The sequence below is a fragment of the Choloepus didactylus genome, chromosome 9 (assembly GCF_015220235.1).
Source record: "Choloepus didactylus isolate mChoDid1 chromosome 9, mChoDid1.pri, whole genome shotgun sequence".
Lineage (NCBI taxonomy): Eukaryota > Metazoa > Chordata > Mammalia > Pilosa > Megalonychidae > Choloepus > Choloepus didactylus.
In genome coordinates this window covers 98,057,180-98,083,628 of record NC_051315.1, presented here as the reverse complement: position 1 = coordinate 98,083,628, position 26,449 = coordinate 98,057,180, and the positions used below count along the sequence as shown (strand labels likewise).

Here is a 26,449-nt window from a genome sequence, read left to right as displayed (position 1 = left end):
CTAATTAAATCCTGGCATGTAGAAAGAAGAAAAGGATTCTGTGGAGTGTTTATATTATTTCATACTTTTTCATCTTGCTTAGAATCAAACTATCTCCAGTTAGGAATAAGGGCAAATTCAGCAATAGGTGGTGGTGGGGTAAGAGAGTGTTGTTATCATCACATTCTAGTAATCTAGAGACAGGCCTGGGTTGAGGAAAATACACTTGGATATTGCTATTTTGTTTTCAGTAAAAGCTGGAGTGAATGCTCAGGGTTGGAGGGATTTTCTTATTTGGGTACTGATCCTCAACAGATGTACATCCCACACCTTATACCATGTACACCTACCCTATCATACTGCACTACCTCTTCTCTCTCAAAAAAGAAGAGCTTGATGGAAGTCAGACACACTTGGAGTGGACTCTCCAATATAAAGCACCTGAATACCTAATGAAGGGAATTAAAAAGACTGGCAGAGTATAAACTTCATTTCTCCACTCCCTCCTTTCTGAATAGAAAAACTATACTTTTTTGGATGAATTTAGCTCCACTATAATGATCATATTTCATTTATCTTTGTAGGTTTTTGTTTACAAAATCCGTTTTCAAATGCTCAGGTTTTTATAAGAAAAGCCTTAAGGTGATCAAAGAGTGGCAATGCTTTCCCAGCTTCTCCCCACCCCCAGTCTTATCAATAAATCATCTGTACCAAAAATAGGAAGGATAACAAGTCTGAGAAAAAGATGATATTGGATTTCTCAGAAACTGTCTGCAGCACGATTTTAATAATAACCAGCAGGGCATTTTCCTATTTACCATCTCATTCAAACACGTTGCAATAAATTCAGTGGTTAATGAGGCCTCATCACAAGGATGAGATATTTGCACCTATTTGCAGAGAGGTCTTACATTTGAAGTTTCATTAACTGCCAAAGAAATACACTTCACTCATGGAAATGTGCACTCATTTACCAGAAGTCCATGCTGACTTAATTTAGAGTTTTAGATTAGGTGGCGATAACACAGCTTCACACAAATAAAACAATAACATCTTTTCTTGACTTGTAATAATATTTGAAAATCATCACCTTCCTTATTTTGTAATTTTAAAATTCACTGATTTGAGGCTGAATTAAGGCCAACTTTTTACTTTCCTTAAACACAGAGAAAAAATGAAACAGTGATGTAGTCCTAGCTTCAAAGTAAGTTTAGGGGTAAAAAGGTATCATGTTTGCAATGGACTCACAAATTATTAAAAAAAAAGTATGTATGTATGTATGTATGTATGTATGTATGTATGTATGCATCTATCTATCTATCTATCTATCTATCTATCTACACATCCATATGGGGAAAGGGAAAAAAAGAGAGAGAGAATGCTAGAACTAATGTGGTAAAACATTAACATCTGACAAAACTAGGTGAAAGGTATACGGGGATTCTTTGTACTATATTTTGTAAGTTTTCTATAAGTATAAAATTCTTACAAAATAAAATGTTTTAAAAAGCAAAGTAAGTTCTGAGGTTAAAAAGAGCTGATAAATGAGAGAACAGATCAAAGAATTCATAGACATGGTATGTAAGGATGCTCTCAGACAAACTTACTATTGGCTTCAATCTTGTAAATCAACAATCAATACTCAAACACTTATGTTGTTTAAAGTTGCTGGTCTATTGGCAACACACAGTAATATCCATTACAAAAACCATCATCCCTAAACTATATTAATGTTTCAGCTACAGCTGTCATCAATTATTTAAGACCTACTTCCTAAGCAAGTTGTTAGACAAGAAGGCAAGATTTTCAGAGTAGAGAGAACTATGGGGAGCAAACAAAAAAATAATTTTATTCTAATAAGAGAATATTTTCTGAGTGATCTAGAACCCCTGTGTATAGACATTTAAGGGACTAGTTTTCTTTTTAGTGCTCATCCACCAAATATGGAAAAATAATAGGATGGGCAAAGGAGGCAATTTTCCCCCAGCCTATACATGCCAGTAAAATCAAGGATCAACTTATTGAAATGTTGGCCCAGCTAGACTTTCTTCCATTAACAATCAGTTGAGACACATTTTTAAAGCAACAGCTTAAATGAATGGCTGTGTGTCTGTAATAATTTTGACTTAAAATGTCAACTATATTTGAGATGCCATGTGCATTTAATCAATGTCTCTATATTGTAAAATAAATACACTTCAGTGTGACTGCTGTGCCAGCCATAAATCATAATTCACAAAGACAAGAATATCTTATCCTCTCTATTGATAGTCGTTAATGACAATACTGATTAAAATGGTATCTGCCTGCCATATTATTGTTAAACAGTCTATTAGAATTTCTATTACATTCCATAACCTATCACTATTTCTCTTTATGCTGATACATCTCTTATGGAATAAAACATGATAGGCAGTTAGATTTAAAGTTTAACACTGAAAATGAAAAGTAAGAGCAGTGCATATTAGTAAGTTCTAACCCATAACCAAGACATTTTCTTCTGTCAGGGATTTCAGTGTTCAATGTATAAGGACTTGTTTCTGTTTTTCAGAATAGTTGTATCTTTTCAAAATGAATATTTTAGATAAAAAGAAACTAAAAGAGAAAAATAATCAATTGTAATCAAGAATTAGTTCAGAAATCCATTATTAAATGTTTGATATGAGCAAGGCAGTTAGCAATAGCAAATGTGGTTCCAGATGTGCCCAACAACCTGAGATCACTGGAGAAGGGGATTAGATATCCCACTAACCAGGACAAATAATGGCTAGGGAGTTGCATAGAGGCAAAGAGGCTGAATTAGGCCAGACAGGTAGTCTAGAAGTGGCCCATACAAGGATATTCCATCAGCTGGTAGGTCTTGGCAGTGAGCAAAGTAAATGACAGACAGATGCTTGAAAGTCAGATAAGATACACGAGGTTCCAGGAAAATGGTCCTGGAACTATAGATACATGGTACTGGAGATAGAGCTAGAATTCAGCACTGTTGTTGTGGCCTATCGGAAATAAACAAGGCCTAACAGATCAGAGCTCTAGTCTAACAAGCTGAGGTCAAGGTAGGGCCTCAAATCTACAATGGAATTTGGGCTCTAGGCAAGACTACTGGACAGACCCCAGAGTGGAAGCCGACAGGGCAGGGAGTCCCTTGTTTAGGAGTAGTCATGGTTGCTCAAAGCTCCATAGGTTTTTCAGTTCTGTGGTTGGGCTACCAGATGTGGAGAACATTTATTTCAAGTTGATCAGGGTCAGGAGAGAGACTTAATAATCAAACTATCTCTGTGGTTAGTTCAGGATACTAGGACAGGGAGGAACCTAAATATTCGGTTACATTTATAAGAAGATTTGGGGGGAAGCCAGAGGGAGGGGAGATGAGGCAAAGACTAAGAAATTGGGAAGAACACAAAAAATGGATAAGATGTGGTTTCTGAACTCAAGGGTGGAAGAAAACCAATGGGAAATATCAAAATGGTCCAGACCAGTTCTAATGCAAGTCTAGTATAATTAGGCCTGGCCAATGACTTTCCCATGAAGTGTGGCCTGAGCTTGCTGGGATTGTGAAGACGCTAGGGGAGCTGGAGTTAGAAGGCTAAGCAAAGGACTCAAACTGTCAGGGAAGGTGTTCTATCTGCCTGAGAGAATGTGAATGACCTCCTGTGTCCCCATATCTGCATTTGTTGGAATGATTCTTTAGCATCTTTGTTTATTTTTGACAATGCAAGAACTATCATCTATATAAATGATAAATGTCTAGGTTTGGGGACTATTCTATAGTTTTTTGTGAGTTTCTCCCTCTACTTTCCTCTCTCTAAGTTACCATGTAGGGAAAGAAGATGTAATTGAAAAGAGGAAAACAAAATTAAGGGGAAAAGGTGGTATAAATAGGAAAATTATTTCATTTATTTATATTTACATTCTTATCCCCTTCTGATAACAAGTCCAATTAGATTGCCAAAGGGTCTCTCCAAAAGTGTGTTGGTAATCATATGACTTTAGACAGATAACACCCCAGTAGAGCAGGAATTGACAGAGACAAGGAGGAGAAGATGACATTGGCAGTCTGGAGTACAGTGTCTGGGTCAAAGTCCGAGGAAATTGGGCAGAGCCAACCCTTTTATTTTACAATCCATCTTCATCACAAAATCTGTTCCTTCCCATACTCTGAAAATTCCAGGAGTCACAAGGAAAGGAGAACAAATCTATGATATTGATTTTCTACTGTACATTGACTGGAGTTCAAATTTAAAGTGGAAAATTATCGTCCCAGGGGGAGAAGAAACCTGATCAATGGGAGGAACTAATACCACAAGCCACAGAATTAGGGTTTTTACAGTTCACTGGTGATTTTGTCTGCAATCAGAGTTGCAATCATTATTTTTGGTTGGTGTTCCCTCCAGCTCTCCCTTTCTTTATTTTTGAATTATACAATATTTTTAAGGATTCTTTCGTTGGCAAGTAGACTGCTGCTTTTAGCCATTCTTTGCTGAGACATTTCTACTTTGATTTCTAGAGCTGTGAGACTTTGTCAGATATCAAGAAAGCCTTAGAAGAAAAGATGGCAGCTTAGGTTATAACAAGCCCACAAAGCTAAGGAAATAGAAGAGTTCACTAAAGCTTTCTTTTATAGTTTTCACTTTTTTTATATGTAGTTTTTAATTTGTAGTATAGATTTTAAAAATTTGTATTAAAATTATATTATTTACTTTTTATTTTTGCTTTATTTTTTCAAATAATTTTTATGACTATATAGCAGCATAAAAGGAAAGGGTGACAAGGGAAGGGAAGGATCAGATAAAATTAAGATTGCAGACTAGAGTGATCGGCTGTTCTTTTGCTGGGAATTAGGATATGGGATTTTTGGTGCTCAAGCCAGAATAAGCTGGTCACCCTAATGCAGACCAAATGACATACTGTATAAGAATACATCTGAAAGCCAAATTTCATTTTGCTTCTAATTAGATTTTCCATTTGGCAAGTAAAACACTAATAATCTTTGTCTATTTCCCTTAATTCAGTGCCATTCACCTTGTGAAACTGAAATTTCAACTAAATCAACACTTCTTTATTTTAGTCCACAGACTAAATCTATGACATGTCTACTTCATAATCAGCTTCAGCTAATGGCCAGTTGAGGACCACAATAAAGGTTATTTGTACCCATATTACAAGTGTATAAAATGCATGCATCTACCAGGCAAACAAAAGCTTCCATTTGAGAAGGCAGTTGTAGAACTAAGTTTAGATATCAAGACATCTCACTATTCAGTACTTTTGTCAAGTACATTGTCTTTACAAACGGTTTTAACCATAGTTTTATGGCATTTGATTTGGGGATATTGTGGTTATCTTAAAGGGGCTTAATAAATTTTACATCACTTTAGTTTCAGAACTTTTATGCCCTACCACATTTTCAGGACATGTCTGATTTTTTCACTGTGGTATCTCCAAGCTGGGTTCAAGCACTGGCACTTATGAGACAATCAATCAATATTTGTTGAATGAATGAAAGAAGATGTCAGAGAAAAAAGAAATATAACATACCTATCACAATATGCTTGCTGTGCACTTAATAGGTACCTGTTCAAAAGTATTGAATAAATTATTTTAGAAAAGATGGGGATCGCTCCACTTACTCTGGAAACACGGACAGGGACACTGAAAAAGTCCATTTATTGCTTTTTAAAGACCAAAGTAGGTTTTATAGGGGTGGAGTGTATAGAAAGGAGTTGGGAGAATATACATCAGAAACCCATAATTTTAGCTCTTAATTTAAAATCCTATTTTCATTGCTAATAATTTCATATTTATGGGCCAACTTAACTAGACAGTGAGTTTAAGTAAAGGGTTCATTTTGTATATTTTCTCTGGGTTCCCCCAGAGTAACATTTAATAGATATTCAAGTAATGAATGGATTGGCAAGTTTTTCATATCATTTTAGATGGATATTTATCCTTTTTAAAGTACTTCAGGGAGGTCAATTCTATAACCTGTTCAAAAACCTCATTCCAGTGCTTAACAACCATCTTCTTTTTTATATCTTACCTCATTTTCTCTAATAGTTATTTTGGCCTATTTTCTCTAGCACCGTCCTCAGTGGAGATGCAGAACAGCTGGTTACTATTACCATTTAATACATCCTTCAACCTTTTCTTCAAGTAGAAGTTTAAAAAAAATCCCAATGCATTTCATCCTTTTTTATTTTTGAATCACACTTACTACTTTCATTATTTTCAATACTATTATCTTAGAATGACTAAAGGGCTCAACACATAAATATCCAAATAAGTCCACTTCAATTAACACACTATATAAGCCAATGAGTCAATCAGCAAAAGCTTATTAAGGGTCAACACTGTGAAAGCCATCGTGAGATCTCTTTGCTTAAAGGAGTTTACACAACCCCATTGACAACATGAGACAGACAAGTAAAACCCTAATTAAAAACCAAACCAGCTTATGAGAAGTACAGAATGAGAAGACTCAGATAAGAAAGAGTTTTGAAGAGAAAAAGAGAAATGCAGGTCAAAGAAGTTTTCATAAAGGAGGTGAGGCTTGAGGTGGGCTTCAGAAGTCTGGCAGTACTTAGAGAAAGAGACAGAGGAGGAGGAGGGAGGTCATCCTACCTGAGGGCATCATTTTGGGATTACACAATGCTAGTTAGTGAGCAGACTAACTGGTTAGAGTAGAGAGTTATAGATAGGTACAGTGAAAAATAATGATACAAAAATAAACTAGGATCAGAATGCAGAGGGTATTGAATCTCAAACTAAATAGTTTGAATTTTATGAGCCAATGGTTCCCAAATGAGGGTCCCTGGGTCTGGCTGCATCAAAACCATCAGATTCCCAAATCCCATCTCAGACCTAATGAATTAGGATCTCTGATGATGAAGCCCAGGAATCTGTAATTTTAACAAACTCTGTAGATCACTCTGGGGTACAGTTGGATTTTGGGAACCACTAAGTAATTGGGAATCATCTCAGCTCCTAGAGCAGAATTATACTAATAGATCATGTTTCAAGAATTTATGTGCCATGCATTTTTAATGTATTATCTCATTTAGTTCCACAGCAACTCTTTTAGGTAGATACTATTATTATTCCAACCTTTACAGAAGAGGAAACTGAGGCACAGATGGTTAAGTAGTTGCCCAAGGTCTTACAGTGCGATGAAACGGAGCTGGGATTTGAACCTAAGTAGAATGTTTTCAGAGAATCTAATCTTTGCTACTATTCTATATAGCATTTTAGAGTAGTAGGTGTTTATTAAATATCTGATAACTGAATGAATGAATGAATGATTGGTAGCTATACCCAGTATGAAATGGAGTGAAGAAAGGAAGAAAGTGGGCAAATCAAGAGGCTATTGAAATAATCTAGTTAAAAATAACAAAGTCCCCGAATTAGAGCTGCAGCAGTAGAAATAGAAAAGGAGCCACAGAAGTGAGGGACAATTTTGCAAGTATCTATGGGCTGAAGGAAGTGTGTGCATGGGAAGAGGGAGGCATCCTAGCCATCATGGATTCCTGGCAGCACCTCAGATTTAGAAGTCAGGATGAGCTGGAGACTTAGATGGATGGATTACAAAGTAGATTTTAGACATGTTGAAACTGAGGTTGAGGCAGGGCCACCATGCAGAAATGATCACCAGATAGCTGGAGAAGCAAAATTAGGTGGCCTCCAAAATCCTGGTGGATATTATTTAGCATGGTTGAGATAATAGTCTTAGATGTGCAATCCAGTCATATTTATATATCTTCTATCCATTTTTCAATTTGCATATTTCCTGTTTTATAATTTTATGGGGAGTTTTTTTTTTATTCTATGAGAGAAACAGCTACAGTTACTATGCCAAAGATTCAAGTCTTTCCCCCTAATTATGAACCGTCTCATGTAATTAAATTGCTTTTTTTATATGTCACCTTAAGACAGGAAAATCCAATAGATGGCAATAATAAAGAAGTATTCTATAGTGTATATGGAATTATACACAGAGTTATGGCTGATGTCAATTAATTTTTAGATGCTAATAAAATAGTAGCAATGATCAAGAGGGGTCTTGGCATTACTTTGAGTTCAAAGTCTGGTCCTTTGCAGGCTGTTTCACTTCTCAATGTCTCATTCTTTATTATCTACAAAGTAAAGCTCCTATTTGCCACATTCATCTTCAATGCATCTTGAAGATAGATGTTAGTAAATTATATTGAAGTTCTCAGATAAAAGGTGCTAAACAAAGAACCAATTTCATTCCCCCCAAGCAAATTGTTAAATCCATACCTGTCATTATCTAATAGTATTAAGTAAACATCCCACAAGGACATGACATTGTGCTGGACATGTACAAAGTAAATTAAGCAAATACAGTCTCACCAGGAGCTTATGAGTGTTTATATATGTGAACAAAACTGTTTTTAATATGTTTTATTACTTATTTAATATGAGTATGCAAATAGGTCCATTAGGAAATCTTTTGCATTTTAGTAACCCAGCATCTTAAATGATAATATTTCACCTTAAATGCTAATGAAGTTTATTTATTAATGTGTATCTTCCACTTCAGTGCCTGTGAAAGTTCTTTTTTAGCATATCAATTTCTTTAAAAGTTAAGGCAATTTTTTTTTTCCACTGGACTTTTTGTTCTGATCTGTTAACAAATCTAAACCTCATTACCCAAGAAAAGTAATGAGATAAAGGGGTCCATTCTTCTTCAGTGCTCTTTCGTAATTTACATTAACGTTAATGGGAGTTGTGCTCGCATACTAAGAGGAGAAGAGAACCCTAATTAAACAAATAAGCGTTTGGTTCACACTCTCCATGATCATTTTTTATTGTGATAAGTATGGGGAAATCATCTTACCGCTTTGGACAGCCATGAACAGCTACAGCGTAATCAAGATTACAGAGGGTAGGAGGGGAAGGCAATGAACAGCAATCAGATTTTAAAATTATTTTGAAAACAAGCTACCCGGGCATTTTTCTACTAATTAATTCCATCCATGCCCTCCATAAAAACATGCTCAAAAAACGGATAGAACGATAAACAAACATTTGCAGATATGCTTGACAGCTGCAAAGAAAATCATCAAAGTCAGACACCAAAGAAACCTCTGCATACTGGGCAAAGCAGTGATTCATTTGTCTTTGCACTCAGCCCATCAGACAAGCAGCTCATTTGTCTCTGGGTCCCCTTCTAGTTAAGAAATAAATGCCGACCAAACCATACTAAATTTGTTTGATCCAAATGTAATCTATACTTATCTTTTTAGTAACCAAACTTCCATCTATCGCCATCATTTTGTATCACTTGCCCTATTCACAGAGTGCTTTCTATTACTTCTTTCCACTCTCATGTTCACAATCTATTCATATTATGGTGCTAATTTTCCTCCCTGGTGCTTAGTTGCAAACCAACAAAGCTAGAATGTATACGACATAAATATATAACTATTATCAGCGATCACACCACTGGGCTTAATGGAAGTCAATATCAGTATATTACATTCTCTACTTCGCAATTCCATTATAAGCTCAACACTGCTGGTCATAAAAAGTAGCATTCTGAGACCAGGCCTGTGATAATAATAATGAAAAAAAAAGGGTCATTGCTCTTCCAACTCGAATGAAAAATTAAAATTGCTAGGGTACTTAGCTCAAAGGAAAATTGGCAAATTAACAAAATGAAGAAACAAAATATTCATGGCTTACACTGTGAGAAAGAAACTAAATAATTTAAGATGAACTGTGAGGAGAGGAAATTCAGAGGTACAAAAGAGACAAAATATGAGCCTAACTAAATTCCAGCGTGTTTTTGGCTTCTCTTTCTTTTCCTCTGCAATCACAGACAGCCATGGAGAAGGATGGATGGCTGTGCCTGTATTAGCCTCTGACATGCAAATTTATTTCTTTGCCATAGTCATACATTTCTCTTAGGCTCAATATATGCAGCCATTTTACCCTGATAAGTAAGGTTTTCTGTTTTCAATGTATTTCTATATCCAGACTGAAGCTGAATTAAGAACTTTGACCTATTTTGGCTTTCATTTTCCATCTGAAATTTCATGTTTCCAACTGGTCTCTACTTCATGAAGCAAAGCATCTTAATTCTAGCATGTTGTTGGCCTTTTGCCTTTGGGGAAAGGACTGTTAAAATTTCATTGTCCTGGCTACATTAGCTAGGTTACTCTTCATACCCATAAAGTTGAAGGGATACCCAGACATTTTACAACCACTATCTGGAAAGAGGTAATGACAGGCGATGGCCACGTTACATTTATTGTACATGAGACCTATAACAGCCATTCAGGGATTGAGGTAAAGAGGAGAAATGTACGACAGATGTCATGCTCCCTGGTGATTTAAGTACTCAGTCTCTATCTAACCTAATTTTAAAATCAAGTCAAAATGTATCATTATGGGTAATGTATTATAAGACAACTTCAAGGCAGCCTGATGAAATAACTATGAGCCATGCATTTAGAATATGAAGTCTAAAACCCATCCCATCCTCTCTGTGCTGAAATACATGAAGAAAAAAAAAAAAAAAGAAAATGAAAAACTGTTTTCTTCACTCTATTTGTATTCAGCAGTAGAAAGTTTTGCTTTCTCCCAAGTGAATAAATAACCTTTATGTGGTTACATTTAGAAAGAGGTGACCCAAATTTATAAAATATAAATGACTGAATGATTTTTGTTATTTTATTAATTCTTTTAATTTATTATGCAAAATTGTCTAGGCTAAAGGAAAAATATCACACAAATCTGAATTACAAACTAACAATTAGAGGAAAAATGAAAAATTGAAATAGAAATTTAGTGGGCTTTAAGTATATTTTACTCAAGAGACGGGTGATATCTATGGTCATTGCTGTCTGGGATGGAACCATACGGGAAAGACAAGAAGTAGCACCTATCAAGTCGGGCACTAGATTAATAGCTTTGCTACATATATTTAATTTGATTTAAACTTCACAACAACTTTAAGGGCTGTTATTATCCCCAATTTAATGAAGAGGAGATTGACACTCTAAGGGATTAGTGAGGGCCACAGAGCTAGTAAGGAACAGATTTTAACTAGGTTAAGCATTAATTTGGTGGTGGTGGTGGATGGAGTGTGTGTGCATATGTGTGTGTGTGTGTGTGTGTGTGTGTGTGTGTGTGTGGAGTAGTATTCCTTTTAAAACAATTCACAGTAGAATGCCTTTATATAGAATTCTCAAATTTAAATAAAATAGGGTTTGATTTGAACTCAACTTCTAAAAACCCACTGATAGCATTTCTTTATTAAGAAATAAAAAGTAGATTCTCTAGATTTTAAAAGATACGTTTGTCATTAGAGTTCACACTTTGGGTTTTTGCGATGTTCCATTAAGGAGAAACTGAACCAGTGTATCCTGGAGGTATGCCTACATTAGCTGAGTTAAAGAGAAACAATAAAGAACATCCAAATGATGAGCTGGGAGGAATAGAGTTGCTACATATAGCTGCAAACCAAGTTTACCAATTGCACTGCAGACTGCCTATCTTCAGAAGGTTTACTCTAGGTGTAACAGGACTTCCTGTATTAAATCAGACACAGTATGGATTAGCTTTTTGTTACAGCTTTATGTGAAGTTGGTTTAAAATTAACCTCCCCATATTTATATGCTGCAAAGAAAAAAAGTGCACACACACACACACACAGCAGGTATAAAGTGATTTGGCTTTAGTACCACAGTGTGCCGAGTTCCGATAATGCATCTACTGAAAATTCAGTATAGCTTGGGCAGATGCACATCCTATTAGGCTGTTAGTTACTGAGGTAACTAAGGATCATTTGACACCATCCTTTCTGATTTTACCTTCTTCACTGCATTTACTACAATCTGAAATAATCTTGATATTTTGGGTTAGTTGTTTATTCTCTCCCTCTCACTAAAATGCAAATTCATGAGAGCCAGGGCCTGGATCTCTTGTTCAGCACTAAGTTGACTGCTAATTCCCTAAGCTGAAAAAGTACTGGTTTGTCCCAGAGGTATCAAGGTGAATGGCCAACTACTCCCTGGAAAAGCCATGGTTACAAGTACTTCACATGTATGTGATATTCTGCCTGTTTTTGTTTTAAACTCACCACAAGAAATTCAAGTCTTTAATTTTTCCTTCCTTTATTAAGACAAGATACTTGCCATAAAAACATGAACTTTGCTCTTTCATTGCTTTACAATGGTGCCTAGAACAATGCTTGAAGCAAAGTAGGCTCTCAATAAATATTGCTGAATAAATGAAAAGAAGGATTAAAGTGCTTGGCAACGAGTAGGCATTCCATCAGTTACTCATCCAATCATTATGTGCAGAGAACCTAAGATGGTGGCTAGGAAAGACAGGGCAAAAAAAACACCTCAGTGAAAGATACTAGATAAAAGCCAGAAAGTGACCCAGAACACCAGTTCCAGCGATGCACCAGCTGGACAAGGTCTGCTAAATCCACAGGGACCGTGCACTTGGTGAAACCAGGAGTCTGCAATCTGAAATACGTGAGTAAGCTGCTGAAAGTCTGGCAGCCATGCTGCAGTATGGGGAAACCATGGGTTAGTGTTTGGAGGCGGACTAGTTCTTTTTTAAAAAACCCAAAAGCGGCTGCAGATACGGCAGTGAGAACCGCACAGTGAAGCGCGGCACGAACGGGCTGTGCGAACACCTCAATATCTGGAGTGGAGGATAGCCTTTCGCGAGGAAGGCGGAGGTGAGCCAAAAGGGGAAAAAAACCACACCCCTTGCAGCCATCTTCCTGGAGGAATGGGAACGCTCCTGCCCGGCGCAGGTGCCACAGCCCAGAGCCATGTCAAAAATCCCAGTGTGACAGGAAGTGTTTCCAACAACACACAGCTAATTGTCCCGGAGCTAATTGTCCCGGAGCTGCGAAGGTGGAGCTGTGCGAAAAGGAGGAAATTAACACATCCCATTTACCCATCCTTACAGCAGGCTGGGAACACCCCTACACGGACCAGAGACCCAGAAATTCCCTTGAGGGATGGTGCGCACTTGTGATGTAGCACAACTTCCCTCAGCAGAGGCCCTAGGAGGGCACGGCTTGGAAGAGGGACCCACTCGGAAATCCCAGTGACCATTCGCCAAGACCAAGGACTTATGGATTAGCAGAAGAGACAATCTGTGGCAAGACTGAAAGGAAGGTTTAGACTCTTGCAGCAGCCTTAAATCTCCAGGAACACCTGGGAGGTTTGATTATTAACGCTGTCCTCCCTCTCTAACTGCTCAGATACACACCCCACATTCAGGGCAGACAGCACCAACAACACACCCAAACTTGGTGCACCAGTTGGACCCCCACAAAAATTAGATACCCACACACCACAAAGATAAAGTTGGGGAGAACTGACTTGAGCGGAATAGGTGACTCACGGATGCCACCTGCTGGTTAGAGAAAGTGTATGCCACCACGCTGTAGATCTGACAAATTAGAGATTAGCCTTTGAATAATTCTACATATCCTGAAAGAACCCTATCAAGTAAAGCAAATGCCAAGAGGCCAAAACAACAGAAAATTTTAAAGCATATGAAAAAATCATACAATATGGATAACCCAAACCCAAACACCCAAATCAAAAGTTCAGAGGAGACACAGTACTTGGAGCAATTAATCAAAGAACTAAAGACAAACAATGAGAGCATGGCACAGGATATAAAAGACATGAAGAAGAGCATGGCACAGGATATAAAGGACATGAAGAAGACCCTAGAAGAGCATAAAGAAGAAATTGCAAGAGTAAATAAAAAAATAGATGATCTTATAGAAATAAAATAAACTGTTGACCAAATTAAAAAGATTCTGGATACTCATGGTACAAGACTAGAGGAAGCTGAACAACGAATCAGTGACCTCAAGGACCACAGAATGGAAAATGAAAGAACAAAATAAATAATGGGGAAAAAAATCAAAAAAATCGAAATGGACCTCAGGGATATGATAGATAATATAAAACGTCCAAATTTAAGACTCATTGGTGTCCCAGAAGGGGAAGAGAAGGGTAAAGGTCTAGAAAGAGTATTCAAAGAAATTGTTGGGGAAAACTTCCCAAACCTTCTACACAATATAAATACACAAAGCATAAATGCCCAGCAAACTCCAAATAGAATAAATCCAAATAAACCCACTCCAAGACATATTCTGATCAGACTGTCAAATACTGAAGAGAAGGAGCAAGTTCCGAAAGCAGCAAGAGAGAAGCAACTCACCACATACAAAGGAAACAACATAAGATTAGGTAGTGACTACTCAGCAGCCACCATGGAGGCGAGAAGGCAGTGGCATGACATATTCAAAATTCTGAGAGAAAAAAATTTCCAATCAAGAATACTTTATCCAGCAAAGCTCTCCTTCAAATTTGAGGGAGAGCTTAAATTTTTCACAGACAAATGCTGAGAGATTTTGCTAATAAAAGACCTGCCCTACTTCAGATACTAAAGGGAGCCCTACCGACAGAGAAACAAAGAAAGGAGAGAGAGATATGGAGAAAGGTTCAGTACTAAAGAGATTCAGTATTGGCTCATTAAAGGACTGTAAGAGAGAGAGGGAAAAATAAATCTGACAAACATAAACCAAAGGATAGCATGGCTGATTCAAGAAATGCCTTCACAGTAATAACATTGAATGTAAATGGATTAAACTCCCCAATTAAAAGATATAGATTGGCAGAATGGATCAAAAAATATGAACCATCAATATGTTGCATGCAAGAGACTCATCATAGACACAGGGACACAAAGAAATTGAAAGTGAAGGGATGGAAAAAATATTTCATGCAAGCTACAACCAAAAGAAAGCAGGAGTAGCAATATTAATCTCAGATAAAATAGACTTTAAATGCAAGGATGTTATGAGAGTCAAAGAAGGCCACTACATACTAATAAAAGGGGCAATTCAACAAGAAGAAATAATGATCATAAATGCTTATGCTCCCAATCATGGTGCCACAAAATACATGAGACAAACACTGGCAAAACTAAAGGAAGCAATAGATGGTTCCACAATAATTGTGGGAGACTTCAACACATCACTCTCTCCTATAGACAGATCAACCAGACAGAAGACCAATAAGGAAACTGATAACCGAAACAATCTGATAAATGAATTGGATTTAACAGACATATATAGAACATTACATCCCAAATTACCAGGATATGCATTCTTCTCTAGTGATCACAGAACTTTCTCCAGAATAGACCATATGCTGGGACATAAAACAAGCCTCAGTAAATTTAAAAAAAAATTGAATTTATTCAAAGCACATTCTCTGACCATAGTGGCATACAAATAGAAGTCAATAACCATCAGAGACTTACAAAATTAACAAACACCTAGAGGTTAAAAATGAGGGGGAGATGAAAACATTCCCGGATAATCAAAAGCTGAGGGACTTTATCACCAGTAGATCAGTCCTATAAGAAATGCTAAAGGGAACTGTGCAGGCTGAAAGGAAGGGACACTGAACAATTGACTGAAACCACATGAAGAAATAAAAATTTCCAGTAAAGATCACATAGTAAATATAAATACCAATACTACAGTATATTTGATTTGTAACTCCACTATTTACTTCCTACAGTATCTAAAATACATCAAGTGTAATGATAAATCAATGGTTTTGGACTCAATGTAAAATATGTAATTTTTGACAAGAACTACATAAAGATGGGGGAATGGAGGAGTATAGGAACATAGTTTATGTGTCCTATTGAAGTTAAGTTGGTATCAAAGAAAACAAGAATGTTATGGATTTAGGATGTTAAATTTAAGCCCCACAGTAAACACAAAGAAAGTATCAAAGAATATGATCAGAGAGATGAAAAGCAGAGTATGGGTTACTAGAAGTGGGGGAATGGGCAATGGGGAGTTAATAAGAAATGAGTGTAGGGTTTCTGTTTGGGGTGAAGGGAAATTTCTAGTAATGGATGGTGGGAAGGTGATGGCATTGCAACATTGTGAATGTGATTAATCCCACTAAATGGAATGCTTGGGACGGGCTGGAATGGGAAGATTTATGCTGTATATGTGTTTCCACAACTGAAAAAAAAGACAGTCTAAATAGATAATGACACTTAAATGCCATAGATGATCCTGGATGAGATCTAAGAATAGAGGAGAAAAGGCTCAAAGGACACAATTGGGATATAAGAAAAAAAGGAAATATAGAATGTAAGCTTTATATCAATGTTAAATTTCTTGAATTTCTTAACGACACTTAATGTGCTTACATAAATGAATATTTTTGTTCATAGGAAATGTATATGTGAATTATATTATTTGTTGAAGGATGTGGGCAACTTGCTCTCATAGGTTCAGAAGACAGAGCAATAGATGATGGATGATAGGGAGGGAGGGAGGGAGGGAAAGAAAGAAATGGTAAAGTGACAAAATATTAAAGTTGGTAGATCTGGGTATTGGTGGAGGGGGGGTTGGGGTAGGCTGGAGTTCTGTGTGTGGGGTTTGTATTATTTTTGCAACTGTCTTGTAAGTTTGAATTTATTTCAAAATAAAAATTAAAAAAAAAAGATTATGTGTAAATATATTTTAAAAACAGAGAAGTAGTCCCCACTGGTAGGTTTGTACTTTGTTCTCATTTACTCCATTAAAAAGGAGTTTCTTAGGCATAATTCCCCTCTTAGTACCAAACCATACAGTGTGAGAACAGGAACTTGAACTGCATCAATCCTTTCCCTTTGGTGTCCAGAACAAGTTGACAGTTCAAAGGTTTGTAAAATGAATGACCTATAATATCAACATAGAGAAGGCAACAGCAGCTATTTTATAAAGGAATGGATTTTAAACTCAAATCTATGACAGAATTCAGTTAAAAATATGAGGATTGACAAGGATATTAAATATTAAAGAAATCAGGGACTGATCTCTGGGGTTTCCACTCTAGACAGAGAAAGATTTTCTTAGCCAAAGGGTATTTCTCTTCAGCGTCTCAGTAAACAACTGCTAGGCCACAGAAGGTGGCCAGGGCTTGAACAATGGGCTTGTCTATTGAAGGATTTTGGGTTCCATCCTTTGGCTGTAGGGAGCTATGGATAGTCTTTCTGCAAGGTTGTGCCATGATGAGCACGATGCCTAAGTAATCCAAACACTTAACGGAAAAAATCAAGTACCTTGATCCCCTTGAGTTCTTTTTCAGCAGCAGATCAACAGAGCATACAGGGATGGTAGGTTCCTGAGTGGCATATTTTTTCACAACAATTCATGGCCTGCTTAAGAACCACACGAATCAAGCAAGGCGGTAATTCCAAAAAACAACACAATATAAGCATATTGGAGCTAGACAGCATGTATAAAAAGATGAATTAAAGAGATCCCCCATATATTTTTTGAAAAGGACCAGGGTCAGGTTAAATCAACAAGTGAGCTAAACTACCCTACAACATATCATCAGCATGAATGGACCAGCTAATATCAGAAAAGTGTGAAAAGCTTAGCTTTTAACAAGCAAGCTCAACACCATGGCTAACATGTTCGCACTTCCATGATGCATGACTTGGTGATAGGAGGGAGGCAGAATTTCCGGTCTCATTCATCCCCCTCCAGGGGCCACTGTACATGGCACAAGTGCACAACCTAAGCCGAAGCTTAAGTCAGGAGAGTGTCAGTGAACAACAGACAATGAAAAAAAATAGTACATAATTGAACCACATATCTAACTCCAAGAAAATCTTAAGGCAATCAATCTTTTTTAAATAAGAAAGAAACTAAGTCAATAGCATCTGAGCAACAGATGAGAATTGAAGCAAAATCTGTTGGCTAATGGTAACAGCTTTTGTGTTCTTTGTTGTTGAAAATGTTCATGTAGTAGCAACTCCAACATGCTCACAAACTTAGATGCAAAAGGCTATGGAAAACAGTTGCTATTTTTACACTGAAGATAAAATCAAACACCACTTTTCAGATCTTCATTTTGCTAGAATAAAGGAAGGAAAAAACCTGAGTTGGTAGATGTCTCAATGATCTAGGACCTGTAATTTCTACCAAAGGAAAATACAGAATATATTGGACAACAAAAGGGAAGGGCTATCCCTGTGTTATGGGCAATGAAGTATGAACTTGCCAAATCAAATTATCTGTAATAAAAATATAAAGTTAAGGTTTCATTTAGTAATATTCTGGAAGATGGTGACATGTGAAAAGCTCTAACAGTTTTCATATTTATAGACTAGTTAATTCTTTATGGTTTTTTTTTTTCATTAACACCTTAGATTGAGGAGGAAAATTTTCCCTGTATATTATATGATATTGTAGAAGTAGCAATAATAATTCTGATAACTGTATTTGTTTTCTATTGTGATTGTAACTAATAACTATACATTTAGTAGCTTAAACAACACAAATCGGCTAAAATCAAGGGGTCGGCAGGTTTGGTTCCTTCAGGAAGCTCTAAGGGGGAATCCATTTCTTTGCCCTTTACAGTTTCTGCAGGCCACTCACATTCCTTAGCTCATGGCCCCATCCTCCTTCAAAGCCAGCAACGTTGTGTCTTTCTGTACCTCTCTTTTACTTTTAAGGACCACGTGGTTACATTGGGCCCATTGGGAAAACCCAGGATAATCTCATTATTTTAAGGTCAGCTGATTAGCAACATTAATTCCACCTGCAAGCTTAATTATCCTTTGCCATGTAACATAACATATTCAAAGGTACCAGGAATTAGGACACGGAGATCTCCAGGGGACCACTCTGTTTACCACAATAACTCACATTTATTAAATGTGTATTGTTCATCAGACACTGTTATAAGCACGTTACATATAATTAAACAAATATAATTTTCTCAATAATGCTGGATTCTATTATTCTTCCCATTTTTCAGATAAGGAAACTGAGACACAAAGAGATTACAGAACTTGCCCAGTGTAACATATTGAGGGCCACAATATAAACTGAGACGTTCCATGAAGAGCCTACTCTTTTAATTTCTGAACTCCACAACTTCAAAGGCAAGATTCTCATCTAAATATTTTACCTGTTGTCATTATTATCAGGATGCTTAATTCATAGCCCACAAATTCTGGCAATCATTATAATTACCATAATAGGGGTGAGTGTGAAATTCAAAATGGCCAAAAGAAAAGCAGAGTCCATAAGAAACCACCAGGAAAAACTAATCAACATCTGTTCAGAGTTTTGTCCCACTGGAATTCATAGAGCAGTAGGTCAGATGGCTATAAGGATACCAGGCCACTGGAGAAACCTTAGCCCAGGTGATGGCAGGACCAGGGCAAGTCTTGATTTACCACATCCAGGGGTTAAGTTACTCGCAAGAGTCCGAGGAGAGCAGAGGAACACTGGCATAGCATTCTGTGAGTAATGGAAATGTAACAGGAAGGCTCACAGGTGTCAATATTATCCAAGGTCCCTGAATGTCACATTGTAGCTTACACGGTCCTTTCATATATGTATAGTTATCAGTTAATGATTCTAAACTCAGAACAACTGGTGGCAAGTATCACCCAGCATTCTCAAGAGAGATATCTTCTAAGGATTTAATAACAGGTGGCATACTGGCCCCTCAACTATCACCTTCCATCACATTCCCATGGAAGAGAAGTATAGAGATTAATTGAGGAGAGAGATTTTCTTTGAGGGGAAATTACACATGTACAGAGAATAAGGGAAAGAGGTGCTTCCCTCTTTCACCCCCAACAAGACAAGTGAGGGGCGTTATAAGAGAGCCCCTCAGAGAATTTGGAGGTATTTGTATGAAAGTAGACTGCCATCCCACTTCCTGCCTGTTTGCTTGATGACTGCAAACATTACTGACTTTCCCCTCTCCCCTGCATGAGAGAATTCTTGGGAGAGTTTGGCATGCATCCCCTAGAAATGGCAAGGAACAAAGTCTGATGCTTGACACCACCCTGGAGAAGTCTGAAATGCAAGGCTGGTTGGCACATTCCTACAGCAGGGTGAGAAGAAAGGGGACTGATAGGGGCAATCTGTACTTCTATCATTTGGAGGGACAAGAGATCAGTGATTGTAGTGAACAAAGTAGATGCTGTTGAAGGAAGTCAGGCTAGAGCCATCTCAAACTGACACCATCCAAGAAGTCTACAGCCAGGGTATGGAGGCTCCAGGGGTGTACTGTTGAGGACAGAGGCAACGGGCAAGAGGGTCTTAGGAAGTCAATGGAAAATGAATCTCCTACATCAGGCACTGGTGCAGTAAGGAACATTTGGAAGAATCTGCAAAAAGTGTCCACAAAGCAGTCTCCGGTGTCCAGACTAAACCAGATACACCAGTTAACTAAAACTATCTGGCTTTAGTAATGTCCTCCCCTGTCCCTGGTCTGGAGACTGAGAAAGGGCAGAGGATAGTCTCTGGTCTCCTACCACTCCATGAGTCCCTTGCTGCATTTGGGGTCTAGGGGCGAGGGAGGGGGTTGTTTTGATTGAGATTGGATTATACTTTTTAGTCCCTGACAGATAGACTGTCCTAATACCCAAAAGTGACTGGAAAACTCTCAGCTGAGATGTCATTAAGGTGTGGAGGAGACAGCATCCCAGAGCATAGCTGAAGGTAGTTCTAAGAGAAGAAATAAAGCTGCTTTCTGATTGTACCCTGACAATCCAGGCCTAGTCAATGAAACAATTGCCTGTGAAATTTTGTTTCCCAGTCTCACAACCCCACCGGGTTAGTAGAGCAGGTATGCTAGCCCCATTTGGAAAGCGAGGAAAGTGATGCTCAAGGAAGTTAAGCCACATGTGTAAGCCCTAAAGCTTGAGTGTGGTATATCATGGATTCAGATGAAAGCCATCTTATCCCACATCCAACAAGACCTCCACAATGCTTTGAAGGTGCCTCTCAGAGTTCAACGGACTGCCCATACATACACCCAGAATCTAGGACATTAGGTGTATCCATCCTGGCTTCTTTAATTCAAAGTTTCTATAGGAAACGGCTTGGTACTTTATTTCCTCTGGCATTCCCGGCACGTCATGGGAAGAAGCACTTAATTTAATGGCATATATATGCTTTGGTACCAAGGGCTGTGGGTACTGCACGTGCCTCTACTAAGTATTGGCCTTTCTTTGACAACCGACTTAGGGCAGCTCTCTGTCATCATCATGAGCTTCAGGAGAAGCCCACAAAGGCTCCTTCAGCTGCTGCAGAAAAGGGACAAGCACATTTATTTACAGCTTAGCTTTGTATGCATTTAGCCAAAGAGGAGGTAAGGCTTGCATTTTCTCTGAGTACACACAAATGAGTGATGTCACCAGGACTAACAAGAAACAAAGCCAACCTTGCCTTCAAAGCAGGCCCGTACCTCAGCATGGCACCAAATCCCTTCTTCTTGAGTTTTCTTTCTGGATCTTCATTTTCCTCTTTTTGCTTTTTCTCCTTGACTTTCAATTTGCCCTTTTCCTTTTTCTTCCCCTTTTCTTTTGTTTTTTTGACTTTCCTGGTTTTATTTTCCAGGTCCTCAAGCTCAGATTTCCCCTGAGGAGCAAATTCACAATTCAGAGCTCCTTGGCCAGAGTGAGAGCTCTTATCAGACAAACCATCTGCACAGAGAAAAAAAAAAGTCAATACGCATGGTCAGGGACACTTAAGGTCTGTATATGAAGAAAAGGTAAGCTGTAAAATACAGAAGAATGAATAAAAGCATTCCAGAGTTCTACCCTTCAGCAGGGCTACTGGTACCCTTTGAAGAGATGACCGCCTAAAATCTGGTTACTTCAAGCAAGGTTTGCTGTTGGGACAAGTGCAATTGCATAGCCGGCAGTATGAAAGGCTTGATACGTGGTAAAACACTAATCTCTCTGAAAGCCAGCTTGTTAAGCTTGATCAGCTCAGAAAGCCCACATGCAGGGAAACAAACAGGGCAAGTTTATTCTGAGGAGAGGTTTTTGAGTACAAATATAACCCAACTGCTTCTACCCAATTAATGCAGTCAGTCCTCAAGCTGATGCTGCTTTTAATGACTCCTCCAATAAGCATGTCAAGTAATGCATACTTAGAGCTCCCACCCTAAGGGCAAATGACAGTTGGTTCTTGTAGGAAAGTGAAGGAGAACATTGCTTTAGCGTGTGCACTGTAAAATAAATTGCATATTGCGCTATCCAATTCCACGTTCGTTAAGCGAAAGGGCAAAATGTATCAGGAAAATGAATTACTTTTAATATCAAAAATATAATTGTGATCCTTAAATCATTTTTCTCTGTAGTTAAGCGCACATTCTTGCGTATGATTTGTGGATAATAATGAGATGAAGAAACCATTTAAGAAAGCACATTGCCCTACCAGCTTCTAATTCTTCGGGTCCATCATAAGATTTGTCAATGGCCGCTCTGAAGCTCTCATTGCAGCCACGACCACGGACCATATGTGGCCGGGGCCTGTGGAAGGGGAGCTCATTCTTCCTGACTTCGGCGACAGCAGTCTGCAGGCTCTCCAAGGAACTGGACTTTTTCAAACCCAGAGTTGGACCGAAATCTTTGCTTGGAGATTCTGAAAAAGAAAGGGCAAAAAGTCACCCTTCTCCTAACAGGGCAGTGAAATGTACTGGATAAGCTTATTATTCCAAAATATTTCTGTTTGGGTATCTAAATCAGGGGGCTTTAAGTAGATGTGACTTGGCGTCAAACCTCAGCTTTGCCACTTTCTGGGACCTTGAACGAGTGGTTTGACTTTTTTGAGACTTGACTTCCTCTTCCGTAAAGTTGTGGTAAAGATTTAAAATGAGAATATATAAGACATGCATAAATATATATGTGTGTGTGCACATTCACACACATATGAATTTGCAAGGTTGTAGCTGTCCACAGAGCTTATAGGTATGAGTGTTTATGTATATAATATACTCACACAGAAACACACACGTGCAAACACATACACACATAGCATACCTAAGAAAGTGACTGTTTCTCTCACATTACCCATCCTAGTCACTCCTATATGTTGTAGCCTTTATTACTGCCAAAGTTGTTTCTATGATTATTAAATAATAAACTGCATGGAAATCAATGAGCATTGAAGTGATTGTAATTTTTTTTTTTTTTTGAAGTGACCATCACCTCAAGATTTTATTATCATAGTAAAACAAAAGACAAAGCTTAGAACAGGATCACTTGGCCCTTTCTCTTCTTGTCTCCTCCCAGTTCAGAATTTTTGCATCTCTTAATAGCCAACATTCTCTTAGATCTGCAGTTGGGCTCAATGCATTCAAGCCTCAGCACAATCTTCTTTGTAGTTTTAGCCTTCTTCCGGAAAATTGGCTTAGTCTACCCACCATAGCCACTCTGCTTCCTGTCGTAATGCCGCTTTCCCTGGGCATATAGAGAATCCTGGCCCTTCTTGTACTGTGTCACTTTGTGGGGCTGGTACTTGCTGCACTTCTTACAGAAGGTCTGGCAGGTTTTAGGAATGTTCACCATGTCTGCTGGAGCCCTAGCAGTGCGAAAAGCGGTTGTAATTTTTATGATTAAACACTTTACCTCACCCTTGTGGCTATTAATGTATGGTGAATGCAATTTATTCAGTCAATAAATAAATTAAGAAAAGAAAGAAAGAAAAAAACTGTGTCAAAGCTCATTGTTCTAAGAATTTCTCTTCTGATATCTAGAAAAGGGGCAACATTTTTATGTGATATAAAATTACAAAAAGAAAAAAATACGCGAATCTTAATCATTTGTTTTCTTACATATGATATTTTTCATTTGAACTGTTTGTCTTGCCCTGAACCCCCATTCCTGGACCTCCATTTCAACCCCTAGTCAGTCTCCCAATTTTCTGTAATAGGATTAGGCTATATAAATATAAGCAGCACAAGGATTATTTAAAGATGGAAAGAACTTTATCAAGACCCTTGTTTTCACATTCAATGAGCTTTTCTGCTGGGGCCAAAGCTCCTGTTCTCTGGTTACTAAAGTAATTATTGTCATGAAGAGGCTACACTTGCATTTCTAAAAATAAATTGTTGTGCCTTTTATCAATAAATATAGGCTGAATACATATTAAGGATTATATATATAAAGTATTGACTTCAATGCCTAGCACATACTAAAGACCAAAAAATGGCCCTATCTTTTACTACTATCATCACTATTTTTACTTCTGCTCTGCCACCACCATGACCACTATTACTAGATGCCTACTTAGCACACTGTTAAGTAATAATACAAGGTATACAAAAGAAGTACAACAAAGGTCTAATGCATATACACACATAAACACAAAGTTAAATAACATACACAACTCTGTTCTGAACACAGTTAATGTAATGACGATATTGCTAGCAGCTAACAGTACATGGGGTGCTTCGTCTGTTCCCAGCATTGTTCTTTGTGCTTTAACTATATTGATTTATTATGATATTGACACCTGTGATACTGCTATTATTGTTAGCCCCACTGGGGCTGACTGAGCTGTGTACCCCAGTTTGGACATGTTCTTGGTCTTTTCCACATTCTGGTGGGTGTGGATTCATTGTCTCTCTTCAAGATGTTACTTCAGTGAAAGTATGGTCCAAATGAATCAGGCTGGGCTTTAATCTGGATTACTGAAGTTCTTTAAAAGCAGAGTGAAAGTCAGATGAAAGGAAAAGTCATGGGGAACAGCCAGAAGTCAACGGAACCCAGAAGAAGAAAAAGGAGGATACCACCATGTGCACTGTCATGTGAATGAAAAGCCAAGGAACCCCAAAGATTTCTAGCCAGCCAGAAGATATCAACTCCTGGAGGAAGCAAGGCTTCTAAGCCTCTGAAACCGAGAGCCAATACATTCCTGTTTCAAAGCCAACCAATTTTATGGTATTTATTTTAGCATCCAGGAAATGAAAACATTCATTTTACAGTTGAGGAAACTTAGGCAACAAGTAGTTAAATAACATGTCCAAAGTTACATACTTAGTAAGCATCAGAACTGGGAACTGAGCTCAGGCAGCCTAACCGTACAGATTATCTGCTCTGTACCAAAGACTTTATTACCTAAAGATATACTCAACCTCTGTCCTCTATATGCCAAACTGGAATTCAGGGCAGCTTCTGCTCCTAAATTAGCTGTTTGATTATGCTCGAGCTGCTTAAACCGACCTGTGGTCTCCTCATCTCTACAATGAAAGCATTAGTCCATATTAGCCCTGGAGCCTTCCACAAAAAACTAGTCAAGCATGCAAACTGCACACACTGAATGTTGGTATACAGTTTCATAATTAACAGGAGGCAAGTTTGTGCCTTGAATAATATACCTGATGACAATATGTATTGTAGTATATAGACGAGTGTTTCTTCAATAAATTAAATGGAGATTACCACTAAGCAGAAAAAAAAATTATAATAAATCTTAGGGATACAATTTAGGTACTACTTACAAGTCATAAACATGGAGGGTAGGTTACTATAAAATCATTGAATAGGCATATTTTTTATATTCCCAGGAAGGAAGGTAAGTTAAAGAAATTGAAATTGAATAAGATCATTTCTGTCAAGAAAACAAAAGGCAAGATACAGGTTTGGATTACTGAAGCAACAGTAAAAACTTTGGAGTTTACCGAAAATATTCCATACTATCAACACTTAGGGATGTCTGACATGAAGTTTAGTGAAAACATGAAGATGAAAACAATCTGAGAAAGCCTAGTTACTCTGTCAATAACAGTAGACATCTTTTATTTACTAATTGTCATTCAGGAAATTATATTATAGACCAAACTGTAAGTTTTCACATCAACTCTTGGTAATAAAATCCAGAGAACCTGAAAGTGAATAAATCGTCCAGATATAAGGCATGCTATCAAAAAGGAGCTCATCTAAAGCTCAGCAAGACATCATATTGAGAAGAACAAATTCACTGTTACTCATTCTAAGCAAACTGAACATTAAGGATTCATGGATTTTGCAGAATTAATTTAGTGTATTCGAACAGCTAGAAGGAAATACTTGAAACTGTTGAACTGTAATCCAGTATCGCTGATTCTTGAAGATGATTGTATAACTATACAGCGCTTAAGGTGTGACTGTGTTATTGCAAAAATCTTGTGACTGACACTCCCTTTATCCAATGTATGGACAGATGAGTAAGAAAACAAAGAGAAAAATCAAATAAATAATAAGAGGAAATAAAGGGTATGGGATGTTTTAGGGCTTTTTTAAAAATTTTTTTATTCTTTTAATTTATTTATTTATTTATTTATTTATTTATTTTGGAGTATGAAAATGTTCAAAAATTGATTGTGGTGATGAATGCACAACTATATGATATACTGTGAATTATATAATGATACTGTGAACCACTGTACAATTTGGATGATAATCTAGTATGTGAATATATCTTGAAAAAATTGCATTAGAAAAGAGAAAAAAGAAAGCTGACTTGAAAAAAAATAGAGCAGGCAATTAATTCTCTTTATATAAAAAGAAGTTGAAATCAGAAGCAGCAACTGATGTGGTGAAAGATTACAATCTATTGGATGTAGTATGTAGTAAAATGAAAAGC

General features: G+C 37.5%; 1 protein-coding gene and 1 pseudogene across 2 annotated transcripts in view; both read right to left on the bottom strand.

Moving 5' to 3' along the window:
• Positions 1-26,449, bottom strand: part of PARD3B (par-3 family cell polarity regulator beta) — a 1,159,791-nt gene that overhangs the window by 289,296 nt on the left and 844,046 nt on the right. For both annotated transcript variants that reach the window (XM_037849784.1, XM_037849785.1), the window contains exons 17-18: positions 22,259-22,465; positions 21,282-21,519 (exon numbers count right to left, since the gene is read on the bottom strand). In XM_037849784.1, the coding sequence (XP_037705712.1) occupies positions 21,282-21,519; positions 22,259-22,465 (445 nt within the window). The remainder of the gene's footprint in view (positions 1-21,281; positions 21,520-22,258; positions 22,466-26,449) is intronic.
• LOC119544359 lies at positions 23,033-23,403 on the bottom strand (annotated as a pseudogene).